Source organism: Aythya fuligula, chromosome 6, assembly GCF_009819795.1.
Source record: "Aythya fuligula isolate bAytFul2 chromosome 6, bAytFul2.pri, whole genome shotgun sequence".
In the NCBI taxonomy this organism is placed as follows: Eukaryota; Metazoa; Chordata; class Aves; order Anseriformes; family Anatidae; genus Aythya; species Aythya fuligula.
Window position 1 is genome coordinate 22,958,981 of NC_045564.1, and position 9,636 is coordinate 22,968,616.

The 9,636-nt window shown below is 67.5% G+C and overlaps 2 protein-coding genes across 2 annotated transcripts; one reads left to right on the plus strand and one right to left on the minus strand.

Moving 5' to 3' along the window:
- The first annotated feature begins 2,862 nt into the window (after positions 1-2,862).
- On the plus strand, positions 2,863-4,460 carry LOC116490823 (gap junction gamma-1 protein-like). Its single transcript, XM_032190344.1, has 2 exons — positions 2,863-4,060; positions 4,159-4,460. The coding sequence occupies exons 1-2, from the start codon at positions 2,881-2,883 to the stop codon at positions 4,164-4,166; spliced, it is 1,188 nt and encodes a 395-aa protein (XP_032046235.1). The 5' UTR covers positions 2,863-2,880; the 3' UTR covers positions 4,167-4,460.
- Positions 4,461-6,408: 1,948 nt separating this feature from the next.
- Positions 6,409-7,962, minus strand: INHA (inhibin subunit alpha). The gene is made up of 2 exons (XM_032189601.1): positions 7,704-7,962; positions 6,409-7,142 (listed from the first exon to the last, which is right to left on the minus strand). The coding sequence occupies exons 1-2, from the start codon at positions 7,960-7,962 to the stop codon at positions 6,409-6,411; spliced, it is 993 nt and encodes a 330-aa protein (XP_032045492.1).
- Positions 7,963-9,636: the final 1,674 nt, after the last annotated feature.

Consider the following 9,636-nt stretch of genomic DNA (forward strand, 5'->3'; position numbering starts at 1 on the left):
CTGCTGGCAGGCCCCTTCCCGTGGGGCTGCCCTACAGCTTGTAGGGCAGGGGGACAGCAGCAAGTGTAAGTCCAGGAGCTGGACTCGATCATCCCTGTGGGTCCCCTACAGCTCGGGATGTTCTGGGATTGCGAGCTTGGCGTGATTGCCGTGGGGTGCCGGCAGTGCCCAGAACCAGGGAGGAGAGCCTGGCAGGTGAGCATGGTGCCATATACCCGCTGTTGTGCTTCATAATAAAGCCAGAAGAAAGGGAAGGAGACGTATTTCGAATGGTCTCAGCCTTCCCTCAGCACCAGCTTGTGGCGTGGAGGCTGTTCATTGCCCTTTGTGCCTCTCTGATGGAGCATGCCTCCACTCCTTATCAAAAGGCTACTAAAGGGGTTGTGGGGCTGTCCCGTATCAGGACAAACAATCCCTAATGGAGCCGTCTGCTCCCTGTCCCAGTGCCAGTGCTGTCTAATCTGGGAAGAGCGTATTTGCCGCTGGGACAGGATGCGTGCAGCATGGTGCCAAGCAGGCGGAGCTGGCTCGCCCCGCGCCACCGCCAGACAGGCGGGCTCCTCTCCCACCCGCAGCAAACACAGGGGCAGCTGCCCCACCAGCAGGAGCAGAGGCTGTCACAGCAGGGCCGAGACGGGGAAACGAGGCTGCTGGTGATGCTGGGCACCCCGAGGCACGGCCTGGTGGTGGCCGAGTCCCAGAGGGTGCCTCCGCCTGGCTGAGCACCCAGCACGGTGTCGTTTCCATGAGCCTTGGGGCTTCTCGCAGCGGCAGGCGCTGTCCCCATGGCTGGAGCTCTCCTTATCCCTGTGCTCACAGCCTCCTCTGCGCTCCCCCCCAGCCACTATCACCCCAATGGCTCTGCAGGCCGTGCACTTGCTCCAAGGGCAGGCTTTGTCCTGCAGATGTGGTGGCTTGGGGCTGATCCTGGTTTTGTGGTCGGTGACTGAGCTCCTGCTTCCTCGTGAGCCGGACCCCGCTCTCACACATCCTTCCTGCCCGAGGGGGGCCCGGCCCTGTCAGCCTCAGCTGATGTGGGGAGGGATGCGGTGGGCAGCGCCCTTCACCCGCTGCCTTCCTGGGCTCTTGTGGTTTTGCCCTCTGCCCTGGGGGAATGGGCGATGCCTCTGGCTCTGTTGCCACAAGCACACAACGAGGCTAAGGCCTGGTGACACCGCCGCAGGGAGAGGGCTGTGAAGCCGATGGCTGTGGAGGCAGACACGGTGATCCCTGGCATGAGGCAGGGCTGGCGCTGGCCTTGGGGCATTCCCAGCCCGCCCTGGCAGCCAGCAGCTCCCTGTGGTGCAGTGACCGTGGCTTTGGGAGCCTCATCAGCAGGTGCCTGTGGCACCAACAAGGCCACAACCATGGGGGCAGGCGCTGCCTGCGGGTCCCTCTCAACCTGCGGTGTTTCCCCACATCCCTGGATTGTGTTTTCCCCCTTCTCCCCGTGCCTGGGGCTGTGCTGCCGTGGCTCTTGCTGACTTAGGGCACGGAAGTGACAAGGCCACTGTTACTCAGCGGGCCCAAAATAACCCCAAAAGCGTGCTCCAGCAGGGAGAAGTGCCCTTTCACAACCTCACGCAGCCTCCCCGGCTTGCACAAGGAGCGGGGCTGCTCTGCCCGGGACGCGGGGATCCCCAGCCTGACAAAAACCTCGGGGGGACAATTTGGGCAGGGGAGACCAAGCACGAGGTGCGGGGTGCATGGGGTGCCTCAAAGCGGGGAGGTGGCTGGGGGGGGGGGAGGTAAGCACCCCGCAACCTCTGGAGAGCCGGGGGTCCCCGTGCACGCCGTGCCCCATGGCGGAGCCCCCGTGCTGCCTGCCCGCAGCCCTCCGGCTCCCCACGGGCAGGGCCGGCGGGGGGGGGGCCCGGAGCGGCGGCGGGCGGGCGGGCGCGGGGCGGGGCGGCCCCGGGCCCCTTTGTTCGGCGGGAGGCGGCAGCGCCGCCGCTTTGTGCGCGCTCGGCCCGCGGCGCCGTGAGTGGGGCGGCGGGGGGCTGGGGGGGCAGGGGGCAGCGAGAGGGGGCGAGGGGCGAGGGGCGAGGGCTTGGGCTGGGGGCGCCCTGGGGAGGGCGCCGCGCGCGGCCACGCAGCCCCCCGGCTGTGGCGGAGGGCGGGGAGCAGAACAATGGAGGCAGCGGGCTGCTGCGGGGAGAGGGGCTGGCCGGGGCTGGGGACACGTCCCCTCTGCTGCCCCTCTGCTGCTGCCCCTCTGCTGCTGCCCCTCTGCTGCTGCCCCCCTGCTGCTGCCCCCAGCCGCCCTGCCACCTGCCTCCCTTGCATCAGCCCAGCGCGCTGCTATGGGGCGGCGGGTGCCTCCTCTCACGCCTTTGGCTTGCCTTCCTCCAGATTTCCTCCCCGATCCCTGCTGCCAGTGGCTTCTCTGGGACTTTTTGCAATTCCCCGGGCGCCCCGTGCTGCCCTGTGCCATCGCCCTCCTTCCCCGCGCTCTGCGTCCCTCGCCCTGCCCGTGCCACAGGGTGCGGCACGCCCGGGGACCTGCCCGGGAGCAGGTGGCAAGCGGGATGGGGTGGGGGCAGCTGCCCCTCGCCCGCCTCCTGGCCAGGCTCCCTCATTTATCCTGGCCATGCTGACTCTTCCCCCAGATGTGTCCTGTAAGGGCCGGTGAGCGTCCTGTCCTGGCTTTTCCCCTACTCCCCTGGCTGGCGGCAGCACGGGGAGGAGGCGCTGGGTGCTGCCGGGTGCTCCCCGCTCAGCGCCGCCCGGATGCTGCTGGTGGGCAGGGGAAGGGGAAGGGGTGTCAGTGCCACGGTGAAGGACGCCGGTTCAGGAGGGCTGGATGAGGTGTGCTGTGGTTTGTTCCGTGCCACATTGCCTGTCCTTTCCTGCAGGGTTTGAGCCAACTGCCTGGTCAGGATGAGCTGGAGCTTCCTGACGCGGCTCCTGGAGGAGATCAACAACCACTCGACTTTCGTGGGCAAGATCTGGCTCAGCGTCCTCATCGTCTTCCGGATCGTGCTGACGGCCGTGGGGGGCGAGTCCATCTACTACGACGAGCAGAGCAAGTTTGTCTGCAACACGCAGCAGCCCGGCTGCGAGAACGTGTGCTACGACGCCTTCGCCCCACTCTCCCACGTTCGCTTCTGGATCTTCCAGATCATCATGGTGGCCACCCCCTCGGTGCTCTACCTGGGCTTCGCCATGCACCGCATCGCCCGCATGCCCGAGTCCTCGCGGCGCCGGGCGCCGGTGGCCCTGCGGGGACGCATGCCGGTGGTGCGGCGGGGGGCCGGGCGGGACTACGAGGAGGCGGAGGACGATAACGAAGAGGACCCCATGATCTTCGAGGAGATCGAGGTGGAGAAGGAGAAGAGCACGGAGGGCGGGGAGAAGCACGACGGCCGGCGTCGCATCAAGCAGGACGGGCTGATGCGCGCCTACGTGCTGCACCTGCTGTGCCGCTCGCTGCTGGAGATGGCGTTCCTCTTCGGGCAGTACCTGCTGTACCGCTTCGAGGTGAGCCCGTCCTACGTCTGCAGCCGCAGCCCCTGCCCGCACACCGTCGACTGCTTCGTCTCCCGCCCCACCGAGAAGACCATCTTCCTGCTCATCATGTACGCGGTCAGCGGGCTCTGCCTCTTCCTCAACCTCTGCGAGCTCCTGCACCTCGGCGTGGGGCGCATCCGCGACGCGCTTGGCCAGACCGCCGGCCCCCCGCACCCGCCCGGCGGCAGCCCCACGCCGCAGTACGCCAAGAAAGCCCCCAGCGCGCCCCCCACCTACCACTCGCTGAAGAAGGAGACGCTGAAGTCCCCCCTGCCCAACGGCAAGCTGGACTACAGGGAGAACCTGGCCAACTCGGCGGCGGAGCGCTTCGCCCTGGCCGGCGCTCCCCCCGAGCACGAGCTGGAGCGGCTGCGCAAGCACCTGCGCATGGCACAGGAGCACCTGGAGATGGCTTTCCACCTCCAGCCGCCCCCGCAGCCCCCCAGCCCCTCTCGCAGCAGCAGCCCCGAGGCCAACGGCATCGCCGCCGAGCAGAACCGCCTCAACCTGGCCCACGAGAAGGGCGGCAGCGTCTGCGAGAGGACCACGGGTGAGCCGGAGGGGACGGGACGGGACGGGATGGGATGGAGCTGCGGGGTGGCGGGGCACCCCCAGGCACGGCTGCTAACCCTCCTCTTGTTCCCGCAGGGCTGTGAGCGCGGAGGACGGCGGGATCGGACGGTCGGATGCGGCTGCTGGATCGGGACAGCGACGTGCATCTGTCCCGTGGGGCTGGGGCATCCCTGTCCCAGCAGGCAGCTATGGGGACTGGGGCTTGGGGAACCTTCCTTCACTGTTCTTAATTTTTTTAACAAAGGGAATATCTTATTTTTGTACATTTTTATAAACTCAGCAGCGTGCACCCTGGCATTTTTATACTCCCTTAGCGAAACCCACTCTAGGCCTGCACCTCCCCTCCCTGTCTCCCATTTCTCCCCCTTTTCCCTCTCCCGTGCCCCATCTCCTACGTGTGTCTCCCCTGTGCCCCCTGTGCTCGCCATCATCTGCTGCTGAGCAGTGCAGGCCACGGCAGCAGCACTGATCCCTGCGGCGTGGGGGCTGCACCCGGGGTCCGGCTGGCCGGGCCACCCCACGGGGCAGGGCATGGGGCTGGAAGCAGAGGTGGCAGCGGGAACGTTCCCTGATGGAAGGGACATGTCCTGGTGGCACCACTACTGGAAGGTGTGGTGGGGACACAAATGTCCCTCTCTGCCTCCTCCTTGCCTTTCCCCTTCCCGGCTGCTCTTTCCAGGGGGTGAGGAAGTTTTTAGGTGCAGGGGTTTCCCTCCGGGGGAGCCCACGCTGTCCCTGCGGGGGCAGAGCCGTGGGACACCCTCACACATCGGTACGTACGAGTGGCTGGGGCTGTCCTGCCGGGAATGTGTGTGCAGAGGGCAGGGGCCGGCCTTCCCGTCTCCTCCGCTTCCCTGCCAGCAGCTCTTTGGACCAAAGCCGATCCCCTCCTGCTGTGGGGCTGGGGGCCCTCTGTGGGGCTGGATCCCCGTCCCACGGCGGGGCTGTGCAGTGCCCGAGCCGGGGGCGGCAGGGAGCCCGTTGGGCATTTCTCATCATCTCAGCACGGTCATTTTGTAGCGTCGTTTTGTACTTGGATGATTGTGACTTTTTTTTTTTTTTTTTTTTTTTTTTAATATCTATATTCAGTAAAGGCTGGAGACGTTTTGTACTGAACTTCTGCATCCGGTCCTCTGGGAGGAAGGGGTGGGAAGGGGATCCTACGCAGCTGGGCTGGGGCGGGCCGGCTGACGCCGCCGAGGGGAGGGAAGGGGCGCAGGGGGCCGTGGTGGGTCCCGGCCGGCCCCGCTTGGCCTGGGCTGACTCAGTTGCTCCAGCTGTGCGGGGGCGGCTTCGGCTGGGGCAGCCTGTGCTGGCGTGGCCTGCGGGATTGCTCCAGCAGCCCGTGCTGCACAGCTGGGGCAGGGGGTTCCTCGAGCACCCCGCTCTGCCGCAGCCAGAGGGGGAGGGATCCTGCCCCACGGCTGGGTAAACCCCGGGTTCCCACCAGCCACCCTGAGCCCTGTTTTTGGCCAGCTCACCCTGTTCCCTCCCTGGGACACTGGGTTGGAGCCGGACCCCTCTCAGCAGACCATTCCCTGCTGCTGTGTGCTGGATGCCTGCAGCTCGCCTGTCCCCTCCAGCCTAAAGCCTCCAGGCAGTTTGCATCCCGCTGTGTAACCACACACTGCCATTTCTTGTGGAAGCTGGCATTTTGAGGCCGTTTTTGTAAAAACAGGTTTATTCACTCATCCCACTGATCTCACAGACAGGCTGTGCCGCTGGCAGCGGGCTGGCTCGCAGCACTGTGTGCCGCTGGCCTTGCCACCTGTGCGAGCACACCCATCCCATCCCATCCCATCCCATCCCATCCCATCCCATCCCATCCCATCCCATCCCATCCCATCCCATCCCATCCCATCCCATCCCATCCCATCCCATCCCACCCCATCCCTGTGGCTGTGCTCTGCTGCAGCAGCAGGGACACGCTCCTGCAGCCTCAGTCTTTTATTTCGGGGTGGGGACAGAAACAAGGCTGCCTCTGTGGGGCACGCATCGTGCCGGCAGCTCTGCAGAAGGCGCTGTCAGCCCTGAGCCCCGTGCCCCAGCTTGCTGCAGGCTGGGCACAGCCCCGGGGCAGGGCTGGCAGCACCAACACACCCAGGGCAGCCTGGAGCCACGAAACCCTGGCTGGTGCAGGTGAGGGTGGCACCGCCGAAACCTCCCCTGAAACCTCCCCTCCGGCTCCTTCTCATCCCTCCCCCGGGCCGTGCAGCTCCCAGGCAAGCGACTCCTCCATCCCCTGGGATGGGATCATCATCTGGGGCTGGGGCAGGGCTGCAGGGGGCCTGGGGACAGGGGGAGCCCCATGTGGGGTGCCGGGCACTAGACGCAGGTGCAGTCCTGGGCCAGGATGTTGGGCACGGTCTCGTACTTGAAGGAGTAGCCGCCGTCGGAGGTGGTGCGGACGCGCAGTGAGCGCATGGTGCCGGGCAGCGCGGCGCAGCAGAGCTGCACGCCCAGCCGGTGGCTCAGCCCGTGGCCCTCGGCGCAGCTCCCGTGGCAGTAGTGGAAAACGAAGCTGCTGGGGTGCACGATCCACTTGTCCCAGCCCAGCTCCTCGAAGGAGATGTTGAGGGACGCCCGGCGGCAGTTGGTGTGGGCGGCCACGTCCTCGGACGGGCGCTGCAGCAGGCTGAGGGCGGCCGGGGACCAGGGCACGGCGGAGCGGCGAGCTCTTTGGCCACCCTTGGCACGTGTGGTGGCCACCAGGAAGGGCATCTTGTCCCCGTCGGCCAGGCAGGGACAGCCGGGGCAGCGCACCAGGAGCACGAAGAGCGGCTGCACCAGGTGGGGCAGCGCGGCGGGGGAGAAGTCAAACACTGTCCAGTGCTCGGGCGTCTGGGACACCGTGGCCGCCACCGGCACCCGGCCCCGCGGGGAGAGGGTCAGCACGGCGGGGGCGGAGTGGTTGGGGGCGGCCGAGGGGCCGGTGTAAAACCAGAGCTGGGCGGAGGTCACCGTGCGGCTCAGGGCGTGCGCCGAGGGCTGGAAGAGGTAGGTGAAGATCCCTTCTTCCTCCAGTAGCTTGTCCGGCTGCATGGGCTCACACGGCACGTCTGTGGGGAGAGAAAACGGCTCAGGGCGCCGTGCCTGGAGCAGGGGATGGGGCGTGGAGGGATCCGGGGGTGTTGCGGGGGGTGCCCTGCTGCTGGCACCGTGCAGCTGGCACCTAGTGCCACCCAGCAGCCCTGCTGCAGCCCCAGCCCTGCGGCATGGCTCTGCCTGGCTCTGCTCAGCCCTGCCGTGCTGCCAGCCTCATGGCTGTGGCACCCTGAACCCCATAGCCTAGGGGCAGGGGGATTCAGCCCCCCGGAGCAGCTGGGGCTGTGCATGACAGGAATGGGGTTGGCTGAGCTGCAGAGGGAGGTCTCTGAGCCCCCTGTGCCGTCAAATGCTGTTAACATGTCCCCATCCCACAGCATCCTGTCCTACACCCCAACCCTGCCCCCTCTGCCAGTGTCCTGCCCTGTCCCTGGGCACCTTGCTCCATCCTTCAGCATCTTGCCCCATCCCTTAGCATCCCACCCCATCTCCCTACATCCTGCCCCATTCCCAAGCGTCCCACCCCATGCCCCAGCGCAGCACGCCTCCACCCTCTCCATCCCAGCAGGGCTCACCTGTGGAAGGGAAGAGGATCACCTGCGACGTGTCCTCCGGCTCCTCGGGCTGCACCTCGGCGTTGTCCAGCACGTCCCTGCGGTGCAGCCTCCTCGCCTCCTTCTGGGGCTCCTCCTGCAGGACGGGGGGGCTCAGGTGCTCCAGCACCCGCGCCCGCACCTTGGCCAGGACGAGCTGCCGCTCGGCGCCGGCCCCGCTGCAGCTGGCCAGGGCGGCGGGGGGCAGCACGGCGGGCAGCAGGTGCAGGAGGAGCAGCATGGCCGGGGGGCTCGGGGGGCTCTGCCGTGGGGCGCTGCCTGCCAGCACAGCCCATCTGCCCGCCGCGCTCCGCCCGGGGCAGGGTGGCATTGAGACGTATCTGACACTGACGCAAACGTCTGCTCGCCCTGAATATTATCTCTGGGCAGCGAGAGCGCTGAGACGTCTGGAATGCGAGGACTGCAAGGACAGTGTGGTCTGGGGGGGCGGGGGGGCACGGCGCCGGAGCAGGGGGGTGCAGGGGGGATGCTGCTGGGGGGGCAGGCTGGGAGGGATGGGGTGCCTGCACCAGCCCTGCAGCTCCTGCTGCTGGGTGCCCCCGGGCTGGGGGAGATACAGATTTGTGTTTTTGGGGGGACACAGCAGGAGGCTGAGAGTGCATTTTGGGCAGGGTGATGGTGCGCACAGCCCCGTGAGGCCCCAGCGTGGGGAGGCACACGGGGGAGGCAGGCTGGGCACCCTGCTGCTGCGGGTGGCTCGGACACCCTGAGGTGGCAGGGCGGGGGGCTGCGGCACCACCAGGGCACGGGGACAGCAGGGACGGCCTCGGGTCTGCACCCACACACCCCGGCTGCAGCCTGCCAGCCGTGCGTCCCACACCCTGCACGGCACATCCCGTCCCCACGCCGTGCGCCCCATCCAACGCGCTGCCGGCTGCCCCAGGCTGAGCCCACACCCAGATGGGGGTGCTGCACCCCACAGCCTCCGTGCTGCGGCGCCCTGCTGCCCGCTGCTATACATAGGCCGGCCCTGCCCTGCCGAGGCGCTGAATGGAGCAGGCTCAGCCTTATCAACCCGGCGTGTCATCAGAGGGTATTTTTGGGGACAGCAGCTGCAGGCATTCGTAACGCTTGCTCCCTGCGTGTTGACGCCGGGCAGCGGAGCTGGGGAAGCGGCAGGAGCAGGGTGCCGGCGGGGGAAGAGGCGTTGGAGCGAGGTGTGCGCGGGGCAGGGGGTGGCGGGGTGACTGGGGAAGGGGTGGCTGAGGGGGGAGAGGAGCCACCGAGCCATCGGGGCTGCCTGTGTCTGCCTCGGGGGGCTGCCAGGGGGTGGCCTGTGGGTCAGGGGGAGGTGGCAGGGATGTGTCTGCGTGGGTGCACCCACCGGGGTAGGGCTTGGGGCAGAAGCTGGCCCTCGGGGACGGGCTCTGTCCTACCTTCACCTTTGGCCCAGCCAGGGAATATTTGGGTTTCTCTTTGCTCCTGCTCTCCCCGAGGGAGGCATGGAGGCTTCTGCCCGGCTTGGCCGTGGTGCAGACAGAGGCCAAAGTGCATGCTTGCCCCGGGGAGGCACCGAGCACGCTGCCCTGTGCCGGTGGACACGGCTACCTGCAGCGCTGGGGGCAGAGGCAGTGCCCTCTGAAAGCAGGGCCCGTCCCTCCGGCCATCCCCTGTGCCCCCGGGGCTCGAGCAATGGATTTTGTCCAGTCCTGGCCTTGGCCACCCCCGGTGGGGATCCTGCCCGTGGGACCACCTCTTCCCGGGGAGCCCCAGCTCCCCTGCCCCACTGAGCCCGGTGGGAAGCGCACGGATGTGGCCGGATGCCTCCAGCCCCATGACAGCCCCTTATCAGCACCTGTGTGCTGAGCCAGCCCAGATGCTGCAGGAATGCGGCCCTGCCACCACCCGATACTGCAGGAATGCCCCAGCGGGTGGGGACGGGCTCGTGCTGGGC